The 12,552-nt window shown below is 39.2% G+C and overlaps 1 protein-coding gene across 6 annotated transcripts in view; it reads left to right on the top strand.

The window, feature by feature from the left end:
* Positions 1–12,552, top strand: part of ENOX1 (ecto-NOX disulfide-thiol exchanger 1) — a 376,196-nt gene that overhangs the window by 256,607 nt on the left and 107,037 nt on the right. For all 6 annotated transcript variants that reach the window (XM_065678197.1, XM_065678195.1, XM_065678193.1 and 3 more), the window contains 2 exons: positions 8,884–9,057; positions 10,972–11,178. In XM_065678197.1, coding sequence (XP_065534269.1) covers positions 8,884–9,057; positions 10,972–11,178 — 381 coding nt within the window. The remainder of the gene's footprint in view (positions 1–8,883; positions 9,058–10,971; positions 11,179–12,552) is intronic.

The following is a 12,552-nucleotide window of genomic DNA, read 5'->3' as shown; positions in this document are numbered from 1 at the left end:
TTCATTTGGGAAATGTTTGAGGGAATGTCTGAATTTCATTCCCTTCTCCCCTCCCCCCCCCCCCCCCCCATTTTCTCTGAGGTCACATTAATATCCAGAAGATGGTATTTTACCATCTTTTACACATTGAGGCTTTTTATGTTTCATCTACGTCAAGGGTTATATTTCAGTATTAGCCTAGCTTGCGAATTGATTTTTTTCCTATTTCTCCATCTTCTTTCCAGTATTCATTTACATCTTAAGAGCTTATATCCTCCAATAACCTTTTTTTTATTTATTTTTCTGCCTGTTCAAATGCCTCTCAAATTTCTGGAAAACAGCACTTCTGTAGATAGCAAGCACATAAAAATTTATTAACAGTTCCTAGGCCGTATGACCAAGTTTTATTTATTTCTTTTCTCATCTTCTAGAGCTTTGAGGTGAAAGGTGATCTTGTTTTCAAGGAACGTAGCAAAGTCTTACTTTAGGAAGAGGTTCATTAAGCAACACTGAACAGCTTCCAATGGAGGGAGCTTAGAGAGACTACTTCATTTGGCTAAGGTCAGCCTTGCTGAACAGCCCACCATGATGAATCCAAAACTGGAGGAATCAAATGAAGAAGTGCAAAATTGGAGAGGGTTGTCCCAATCAGTGTGTAGTGGAGTGTACAAAGACTTTTGAAAGTCATGAAATAACAGCTGTGCACATTTTACATTGTATAAGCAATGTATTACATTTCATCTTGCATGTTGTTCAGTCCCTTATTTTTAAAAACCAGCTTTGCAGCTATTAACTGAGGATCAGGTGTCAGTGTGCAGAATATGCAGTCTTGTTATTTTCTTCACAATGAACTTGTGACTGACCCCATATGAAGAAGTGATTTATTCATGAGGAGATGGAAGAAGCCCATTATTCCTGTTGCAGGGCATGGTTCTTAAGTAACAGGGACTTTAGGAGGGTCAGGACTCTGAACATCATGAGGTGCTATAAACTCATGAAACCTTCAAAATCCAGGCACCGATGAAAACAGCCTGTGGGCAAAGCATGGACCTGTGACACAGAAGTTCCAGGCAATAATGTTGTCTGTTCAGCTTTCCCTCTCCTTCATTTCCTTCCGTGCATTTCTCTTGATTTTTTCTCTTTACCTTTTTCCTTCTTTCCTATTTTTCTGCTTTTTTCCCCTGTCAGTTTTCACCTCCACAAGTTTTTGCTGCAATGGCAATGGGGTTTTACACATGGAAGAGCAGCTGATTGTGGATGGAGACTAAGATTAGTCAATTTTTTCTGACTTAGCTTCTTACACATGCAGCTGTCAGATGTGTAAAACTGACAAACCGTCATCAGAGTCCCTCAGCATCAAGTCCTGAGTTTTCAAGCTTGCCTGACAGGTACTTCTTTGCAAAGCTGTTCTAAGGGGAAACTAAATAGATATACCATGGGCAGGTAGTGTCTGAGACCCCTCTGAGGTCAAAATGGCACTGATGGCTATCCATAAGCAGAAAGAGTAATAGGAATAACATTACAGTGACATTGTAGATTCTTTACACAACAACATCAAAGCTGCATCTTGGGAGGTGAGTGGCATCTACTGTGGTAACAGTTTGTATTATTATTATTTGCTATTCTCTCCTATTATTTGCATTGCATTAGAAGCTCTAAAAAAGACTGAGGTCCTGTTGTGCCGAGCAGTACAGCAATAAAGAATGAACCAAGAGTGATTCACTCCATGATTTGCTTGTAAAAAGAGAAGGTGGTTTTCTTTAATTTAGTCTTTGTCATGTGTATTGCTCTAAATAAAGTGTTTGTTGTGTGATTTTGTGAGCAAGGATCAAGAGGAGGCCAGGTTTGCTTTTAGTTCTTTCAGCTACATCATAGCCAGCTCTGAGGAACAGCATCTAAGGTTTTGGGATTGTATGCTGTGAACTATGTGCAGACACAAATCTTTCTTTAAAAAGGCAAAAGTACAGTAATACAGCCCTAAAGCTTTGTTAGTGATACATGTCTCAAAGAGGTAATTTTCAAGTGGCAAGTGTTTTGATTATGCTACAAGAACTTTGTTTATGAAGTGGGTCTGGCAGACACTGTAGTGTTCATATAAATTATTACTCAGTTTATTATTAATTTAAACATTCATTGAGACTCCCCCTCACCTCCTGTTTTTGTCAAAATTTCCTTACAGGCTTGTTTTTGCTACACTCCAGGTTCTATTTTACAGAATATAGCTCTCACTGAATGGTATTAAGATGGATCCCTGGCCAACTGAGAAAGCTGGTGATGAAGGAAGTGATTTTCTGCCCCTCCTTCATTCACTCCCTTCCACTCCTCCAAATATAAACGCATATGCAGGAACACACACACATACACGCACGTTGATGCTACGTGCCTTACTCCTGTTGTGCAGCAGTCCTGTGCCCACACGGAGCTTCATCAGTTGGGTTTGTACAGTGCTTGTTTAAAGGCATCTGCCCATGTCTTTAACATTTAGTTCTTCAAAAATTCAGGGCTGGATGAGCACCTCACAAAGACATCTCTGCCCTTGCAGTTACCTTCTCAGGATTTTAAAAGGGGCCTCAGTCAGAGGTTCTATAACCGTATTCCTTTGTAGCATCTCTGCAGAGACAAAGATCACATGCCAAACAGATGGTGAAATAAAAAAGCAGAAATAAAATCTGTAGTCGTGTGGATAAGGTGAATAAGGAACAGCTTTCACGATTTCTCAGGATGAAGGAACTAGAAGATATGCTTGGAACTGCCAAATACCTTGTTTTGCCAAAGCAAAGGAAGCATGTTTCCCCACTCTGTTACTACTCTGATACCAGCACACTGTGAAAGCCAGAGATATAAACAGGTTCCAACAGGTTCAAAATATAAATAGGTGCACAGTAGGTTTTAGTGAAAAAGTATAAATCAACTCATGTGGAATAGGTGCCTCCTAGAAGGGATCAACACCAAATTAAATTGGCACATCTCCTTGGAACATCAGTGATTTGGTGCCCTACTGCCATTCCCACTTCGGTCTATTTTTTTCCAGTGGGGAAGGCTTGTTACATTGAGAGAAGCCCTTTAATACTGACCAAATGAGTCATTTCCACCAAAAGCTTCCTGAAGCCCAAAAGATGGTAACATTTGAATGACCAGGGAAACCAGTGATCCTGCTTTGATCTGTAGCTTGCAGCTAAATATTCGTTCTTAACTGCTGATACAGAAAAAAGGAGACCAACATGAGCATAAGCACACTGGCCGACCATAGAGTTTTGAGGGAGAATTTCAGATAAAAATGCAATGCGTTTTTAGAACAAAACCCTTTTTCATATTCTAATAAGGAACTTCCTTAATTTCAGAGAAAAAAAACCACAAACCAACACTAACTACTCTTTCTCTGCTACTGCCAAGTAATACATATAAACATATGTATGTATTTATGTATATATATGTATTTGTTTTAAGGGAATCAGACAGTGCATTAGATTTGCCCTTTTTCAGGAAAGCTTGAGTCTCAACTTTTAGAAATCAACTCTATCTTAAGTCTCAAATTACTCAACAACGGTATTTCAGAAGTACATGATCAAATCTCTAGTCTCAAGAAGCTTTTCTTTTTTCCTCCACAGAAAACAAAGTTTAACATCTTACTACAATTATTGCAGTCTCTGTCATAATCCTTGCAGTGAATGTCAGTAGGCAACTCTGTTCCTGGAACCAGATCTTGTTTTATCTCACAACTTTAGCAAAAACTAGACTTTTTTTCTTAGGTGTAAAATTATGACACAGCAAATTATGACTCAGCAGAGGGATTGGACTAGGTGACCTTTGAAGGTCGCTTCCAACCCAAACTATTCCATGATTCTGTGTCAAACCTTTCCTTTTTTTTTTTTTTTTTTTTGTTGTTGTTGTTTTTAGGGCTGTTTTTTTTTTTTTTTGGTTGTTTGGGGTTTTTTTGTGTTGTTGTTCTTGTTGTTGTTTTTTGTTAGCTGTTTTGCTCTCAGACCATTGTTTTCAGCACTCACAATCTCTCTTTGTGTTCAGCCAGCAGGTCTGAGCCACATGGCTAGCTATGTCCATGGTGGAAATCTTCCATGTGTGCGAGCAGGGGCACACAAACAAAGCTGTGTTTGCACACATGGGTGTTCTTATGCATCCAACAGAAACACAATTTGGCAGCTGTCATAAAACACCACAGGAACAATTGGCAGTTACAGGAAAAACAAATGACATATCCAAAGTCTGAGACTTATAGAAGGGATTATACTCTTAAAAAATAATATTGAGCAGATATATGACTTGTGGTAAAGGCTGGTGGAAATGTGGTGTTAATATTGGTGGTGGAACACAATCTCCCAAAGCATTGTTGGCAGAAGTATGCATCCAGTTTATCTGGGCAGAGCAATAACACGACAAAAACAAAAGGTGATTCAAACAGCAACTGTTGCCAAAGAAGGAAAGAAGGATGCTTCTCAAAAATTGTGTGGCTCTTTTTACAAATGACAAAGTTGTTCCTGCACCCCCAAAATAGAAACTAATGAAAACAACTGTTTTATACTACATATTGTGTTCTAATTTAGTTATCCTTAAAAGGATTTTATTGTTCTATTTTTCCAGACTCAAAGATTTAACGTGAAATGTATTGTTCTTCTTATATTCTACTTGAAAGAAAAAGGAGCTTTAAAAACTACTCCAAGCCTTTAAGAAGATTTTTCTTCTTGCCTCTCTGACTGCCAATTCCAGATATTTGTTCTTCAGAGGTTTTCATTGTTCTCCACCGTGCCAATTTCTACTTATATGAAAGAAGAATTACCTAGTTTTGCCAAATTTAGGCAGAACATGGACTTGAAATGTTTATGTTCAGTGCTTTTGCTTTTTTGTATAAATGTATGAATATTTAAGGCTTATGTGCAGTATCCACAGGGACTTTAACTTGAACAACATGTGCTTTTCAGTTCTTAAAGTTCTTTATCATCTCTGATTACTTTCCATTTTAATGATTTCATTTAGTAATTATTAAAATTTTTCAAATGTAAACTTTCTCTCTTCTGCCAAGTTGTTTTTTATAATTCCAAGAGATCATAAACCCTTACCTAGCTGCATAAATATATTAATAGATCCCTTCAAAAATAATGCTATGATCCCTGAAAGCATAAAATATTACTGTTTAACTCAGCAGATGTGTACTATATAAATTTAATATATCTATGTGTCTATTGTAGCATATTCACGTTTACTATATATTAATAATCATATATACAAATGGATCTGTTAAAAAAACATGTGTGGGATAGGTTGATTCCAATTTCTTGTAATCCTGCATAACTCAGTGTCTTTGATTCTGAAGACAAACAAATTTACCAATAAGTTCAACAGAAGTTATCTCCAGCTCTACCTCTGGTGTCCTGGTCCTGCTCCAAATAGGCATTATGCCAGGACGTGGAGCAGACTGCAGTGGTGGTACTGATGGATGATTGTCCCCTGTCCCCAGACAACAGTTATATATCTAACTTCTATTATTACACCACTGGGTAGCTTTAATATAGTTAAACTTGGAACTTTTCTGGATCCTATCACAGATGTGGCAAATTTATTGACTTTCCGTTACAGTGACTTTATCAGTTCCCTTTTCTTTGCACCTCAGAGTCCAGAACAGTATTTCCTTTGGACACTGTATCTGTAGGCTCTCTTCTTGGTTTGCCAGCAACATGCAGGTGGCATGCATCAGCTTCTCTGTAGATGCAAGCACCACTGATCTCTTCTGGGATCTGAACAAGATCTCCACTGTTCAGAAATCCAGCTGAATTTTTTATCATTGCAATGCATAGTAATAGTTTCTAGTACTCAGAGAATAATTTTCACTTCCAGGATGCTCTACAAATGGTACCTGTGAATCCTCTCAGTGCTCATGTGATGCAAGAAAGCATTTCATTCTCGGATTAACGCACTAGGAAACTGAAGCAACTTAATCAAGAGAATGGAGAAAGTAAACCTGTCCTGTTTAAAAGTTGTTTATACCTTTAGTAGTCTTATTACTGACATTAGCAGGTCAATTAGCAGGGTTTGGATTAGTGCCTGCAAGATATGGAATTAGAGTCCAAGAATTATTGACTGAGTCCTCTTCAATATACCTAAACAGAGTCACCTTTTGGAGGCATGGAGTTCTGGCACACCTAGAAGGGTATTTCATGAGTGTTGACCCTCAACACTCTACTCATGCTCTTGTAGATTGATTCCAGTTGTAAAACAAAATAATGGCAAAGTCATGTTCTTAACACAAGCAAAGTTACTTATAATCATGTTCTTAACACAAGCAAAGTTACTTATAAAGTCACGTTTCTTTGGATGTGCCAGCAATAACTGGCAAATAATTTTCTTCTCCTTAAACGACAAACCTGCTTTGATTGGCATACAACCTTGTACTTGCTCCCCCTCCTAGCTTCTTTCAAGGCCATGCTCTTGGTATTTGTGGACATGATTTCATTTTTGCTATCACCCTTAGATTTGTTGTTCTCTCCATCAACACCACTGCCAAATGAATATTCAGGAAACTGTAGCTTATTTGAGCCTTCTATCTTTGTTTTGGGTGAGAGCCTGTGTCTGTGAACAGAGTTTCAGTTCACTGCTCCTGTAGAGAAATTAAAACGTATCTAGTAGCTGTTTTAAAGAGAACAGCAATGGTTAAATACAACTTGCAGCAGTCACCAGATGACAATGTTCATCCTTAGCTGTCACATGGGCCTGAAAGAGACTTGGCCTTCTGTCCATTTTTTTGTAGATTTCCACTTGTGCCATCCTTGCCCCAGAACGCTGTGTGTCTATTATGGATATTGGATTTAATAGGAAATTTCATATCTGGCTAGAACTACAGCTGATCCTACATTTGTCCAAAGGGAGGAGTGAGATGCCTCCCTTGGCATCTCTCTAGTGCCAGGTTTCCCTGATCCTAGGAGAGGACTGGGATGACTCAGTGTGTTGAGTTCTATTGTGGTGCTGCAGGGCTCTGTGGGTTGCGTTAGCAGCTAGTAGTAATAATGGACTTCCACCCACAGCGGGAGAGTGCTGCACAGAATGGCCCACTGTGACTGTCAGAAGTCTGACTTCTAAAAATGAGATCAAGCAAATAAGCATAGCCTAAAGACTTTTTAGAATTGTATGTTGCCCTTTCACCTCTGACTTTATCTTCCAGCCTTTGCTAACCATGAATATTTAATATGGCTTCCACTGCATCTTGTGAAATAAATGACAGGCTTTGAGTTTCAAAGCTTAATCTGAAAAGCAATGCACATACATCAATAGTGGAAAAAAATCATCACACCCAGAGCAAATCCTTTTTCATAAGCCCACTTATTAAAAAAAGTAATGTAATATCATGAGTTTTCATTAATACTAGTCTTCAATAAGCCTAAAGCAAATCCTTGCTTGCTGTGCGCTTGCTACGCTTGTTGTACAGAACTGCCTGAAAGTGATGAAGGTTCAGTCAGTGTGTGGAGAGCAGGGAGCGTGCGGCTGAGATAGATACAAGCTCTATTTGAGTAGAGGTTCTCAATCCTCAGTTGTCTTCCCTGGAAAAGATGATTATGGATGTTTTACAGGAATAATAATGCTAATTTTCAGCCCTCACACTGCTTTGCACCTGCAAAGTTCTATAAAAATGTGAGCTGGTCCTTGCCAGTTAAGTGACTACTATTGCACCTGTTTTGCGGATGCAGAAGGGAGGAAAGGTCAGTGGGTTGACCCAGGGTCACATAGGTTCTCAGCAGCAGATTTAGAACAAAGGAACAGGCCTCTCTGGTCACATTGATCATTCTACCATGCAGCAAATGTAACTCTAATATATATATATTTAATCCTAGAAAATAAGGTTTTTCCTCTTTACTTCTTCAAAATAAACATGCTCCCAAGCTACCAAACCCCACGTTTACATGTATCATTAAATGCTTTCCAGTTGGTAGCCAGAAAACTCAGCAGAAAACCTGTAGAACACCAAAGTAACTCTTCTGTTAAATAATTGATGATGCCAAATTGCAGCAGTGTTATGCCAACAAAGAAATTGGTCTCTCAAAATATTTTATTCATTATGCCTCAAGAAACTGAAGTCTTGTTTTTAACGAAAGCAATTTTCAGAAGTTGGCTCTCAGTTAGTCTGAAACATCTGCTTATTACAATTCTTGGTGTTAGAGCACTGGTGCTCCCTAGTAAATTTTTCAGCTTTAAATAATACGTATGGAAGTCTTGGCAGAGAGATGAGGAAGGAGAGAGTAGCATTTGCCAAATGTGCATTTTACTATATAGGGCTGTAGTGCTATATTTTAATAATACATGTGTGGAAGAGAATCTACTAATCCGATTAAATAACAGGACAAGAAGGAATTAATTCCAAGGTTCAAAAAGTCCCCATTCTATTCAGCTGAAACTTTATATTCCAGGGTAAAATGGTTAGAAGTCTTGGCTAACTACACAGCTATAAAACAGCCAGAAACAGATCTTTCTCTGCACTGTTCATAAATCAAGGTCACTTATGTGAGAAGGCTATGTTGTGATAAATTTGCCTGACAATTAGATGAGGAGGGCATATCAATGTTACATTATATTCTTTATACACTCTGATCAGAAGGTGATGATGTAAACACCACGGTAGCATTATGTGTTTTACTCAGTCATATTAGTATTTCAAATTATGTAGAATTCCCTTCTTTATATGTAGTTGGGTTTTTTTTCACTAAAAATGCACCTGCCTCTCCGTTTCTCCTCCCTGTTTCTCTGACTTTTCTGTTTTCCATTTTTCCTTTTCCTTTTTTTTTTTTTTTTTTTTTTTGGATGGTGGGGAAAAAGAAAAGCCTAAAGCAAAGCTGTCTGTGCAAGAAAATGTTAACAAGTAGTTTCAAGATTTATAGGCCAGGATTTTATGTTATATATTTACAGATTCGATCTGCGTACCAGGCTTTGATCCAAGCCTTAGCATGATGACTGGAATCACTCCGATTAACCCAATGATACCAGGCATGGGGTTAGTGCCGCCACCACCACCAACAGATGTGCCTGTAGTCAAGGAAATAATTCACTGCAAAAGCTGCACTCTCTTCCCTCCAAACCCAAGTAAGTAGATCTGATGAAAGAATGACATTTTCTTAAATGCATTGCATGGAATATTTTATAACTAATAAAAAATACACATGTTTAATAGAACGTAGGCAAGTATGGCGTTTCCTTTTAAGGTCTACTCTGTGTGCAAAGCGTGGTATAGTGTTACCATACTTACCCATCTCTGTGAGGTCATGTTAAAAAAACCTATGCAGTTTGTACAACAAAGAAAAATAATTACATAAGCAAAGCTAACAGAGCCTGAAGATCGAGCTTCTCATAGTAGAAATCAGTCTTTCCCTGTAGATCAGAATGTCACAAAATATAACGGTTATATAACGCTTATCATCTCCTATCTTACTGCGGGCTCCCCTTCACGTGCCCGCGGTGAGATGGAACCAGTCTGGGCTTGTATTCCTGAACATAGCACCTTGCACCAAAATGCTGGCTACCTGTGGCCCCTCCCTGGGGGAGGTGGGGGAAAAGAGGGCCTATGGCTACTCTCTTGCCATTTTTGGGGAGCACCTTGGCAGGTAGGTTTCTTCTCCTCTCTGAAAACAGAGACCAGGCTTCCTTTTGCCCCTTCTGGGACTTTGTGTAAAGGAAGGCTCTTCCCACTGAGCCACCGGCTCAGGCACAAAGCCTAATCTAGTGCGTTAGTCCCAGGAGTTTGGTTTCAGGGACATCAGACCAGTGCTTTCACTATTGCTGCAAAGACAAAAGAGAAAATTAGGCAAATAGTCTGCTACTCTGGATTTGCAGTGTACCCAGATCATGCTTTAATTAAACTGGCTGTGTGTGAGAATATGTATATATACATATATGTATGGTTTAAGGTTTTTAACCCCATTCACTGTGTTAAAGGGCCAAAAAAAAAAAAAGTCATATCAATCATATTCCTTCTTAGAAAGTTACTTTTAGAGGAATACTCAAGTCATCTACATATAAACAAGTTGAAGTGTTATGACAGAATATATTTTTTATACAGCCTTCAAAATTTAATAGTTTTCTGATTTAGGCTTGTATTTATTTTCTCTACATATACATATAAAAATAATGTTTCTTGCCACTCCACCTCGTGAGCACTTGTAAACAGTGAGGTTATCCTTCCTGTACGCTGGCATCCACTCCATTATCTGGCAACAAGACAAAACAGATAGCCAGCAGAGCATTTTCATCATGCTGTCACTTCATCGTGTTTTCCACTTTGTTTTCTGTTTGCTGTGCTCCTGTACTCTGAGACAGAAATGAAATTATGCTAAGAACAGGGAAAGGTGTCCAGCCCCAGCGCCCGGGGTTTATCCAGCATGGGCTTGGTTGCAGAGGGTCCACACACTTGGTGAGTGTGGCAAGTGATGGGTGGAAGCCAAATACAGAATCGTAGAATTATAGGATGGCTTGGATTGCAAGGGACCTTGAAGATCATCCAGTTCCAACCCGCCTGCCATGGACAGAGGCACCTTTCACTAGATCAGGTTACTCAAAGCCACGTCCAACCTGGCCTTGAACACTGCCAGGGATGGAGCATCCACAACTTATCTAAATTCAGGCTTTGAATGTACTGCACCAGTGCTTCAGATCTGTGCTCTGAGTCAAATCAGAAGCTCCCCTGCTTTGAAACTGAATATTTTATATTTTTTGTGTGGCAGTGCAGGGAAAGGAAAGATCCTTTTAGACTTTGTTGTGAAGAACAGCCCACAGTGACAGGAATTGATCTCCAAAATGCCACCTAAAATTTGAAGAGGTTTAGATTCAAGTAATCAATTCTGGACAATCTCTGCAATAGTCAATAATTTTGCTTCTTCCCCTCTCTCACCTGCATGCTATGTCAAATAAATGTTGCTGCCCAGAACTAGTTAGGGGAATGAATAGAGCCAATGGATCAAAAGACAAATTTTGTATTCCAATATGATTTCTCTTTTGACTTAGATCTTCCGCCACCTTCAACAAGAGAGAGACCTCCTGGGTGTAAAACAGTGTTTGTTGGAGGATTACCAGAAAACGCGACAGAGGAAATTATTCAGGAAGTCTTTGAGCAGTGTGGAGATATAACAGCAATTCGGAAAAGCAAGAAGAATTTTTGTCACATTCGTTTTGCAGAGGAGTTCATGGTTGATAAAGCCATTTACCTTTCTGGTACTTCACATTCTTTAATGGATTTTCCTTGCTTCTCATTTGTATTTTGTGATGCTAATGTTTGCTTATTTTCCTAGCTTTTATCTCAGCAAGTCTTTCTCCAGCTCAGTGGCTGTAGCTTAGAGTGGCAAGGGGCAATTCTGTATTTCTCTATGTCTGCCAAGACTTGTGTATGGTTTTGTGTGTTGCTTACCCGGGAGCAATATCCTGCCATCCCACAACATTGCAGCAGATCCTGACATTCACTATAGAACAATCTTATTTTCAATTTACACAGGTTTATATAGTTTTGCTCACAGGTTGTGGAAAGAGGAGGGCAGTAGGGCAGGAACACTGCTGTTTTCCAGTGCCAATTTCTGTGACAGGCTGGCAATTTCGTTGGCATATTTTTATGGATTTGCAGTGCAATCTGAATAAAGTCTGCCTGTATGAATGCATGTATTCCACTGCTGCATGGGTTAGATTCTGAGCCCCATGTTTAGGCTATGTCTGTTTCCTCCAAGGACAATGAGTGCCACAGAAACTCAATGGTAAAATCTCAGAATCTGTTTTATTTTCCAACAAAGGAACAGACAAAAATGAAACAAAACAAAAACCCCAAACAAACAAACAAAACGCCACCAAAAAAACAACCAAAAAACAACCAAAACAAAAAAAACCCTCGAACTCACAAGAAAAAAAAAGAGACAGAAGAAGAAAGATTAAAATAATTCTTCTTTCGCTTATCAGGCTTGTGAGACTGTCAGTGTCCTCTTACAGGTTACAAGTTCCTTCATGTGAGGATTGTCTTCCTAACTGAGCCCTTCTTCACCTTTCTGAAGACATGTTTGTCTTCACAGGCTAGTTCATCTCTCTTTCTGGATCCTGGGAAGACCCAAAAATGTTGTTCTGCCCCACAAGTGTAGTGTTAACACTTTCACCCCACATGAAAGGTATTCTTACATAAACAAGGGCCAGGAACTGCTCCTTGGCCAAGACAAAGACTGGCTTACAGCCACCCACACTGTGTAGGGTGACCTTGAAGGGGCCCACTGGAACCATCCAAAATGGAGCCTGGGAGGCAGCTGATGCTTAGAAACCCTTGTCTGAGCTTCCACCTTGACCATCTTCTGTCTGGCAGTAAGGACGTAACCTCTGTCCTGTAGGTGTACATAGGAAGCTTACACAGCTAAGAAATAGTGGCCTCTCAAATCACCATCAATTACATTCTAAAATGAAGGAAAGAAAGGAAAGAAAACATCTGAACTTTTGAAATATGTGGTCAGGAAAAACCTAACTCCTTTGTTTCACAAAGGTTTTTGCGTTTGGGTTTGTGGGGCTTTTTTCCTAACTTGGCTGCTTGCTTTAAATATCTCTTTGAAGAGCTACAGAAAA

The sequence above is a fragment of the Lathamus discolor genome, chromosome 4, assembly GCF_037157495.1.
Source record: "Lathamus discolor isolate bLatDis1 chromosome 4, bLatDis1.hap1, whole genome shotgun sequence".
NCBI lineage: Eukaryota > Metazoa > Chordata > Aves > Psittaciformes > Psittacidae > Lathamus > Lathamus discolor.
This window is presented reverse-complemented; position numbering and strand designations above follow the sequence as displayed.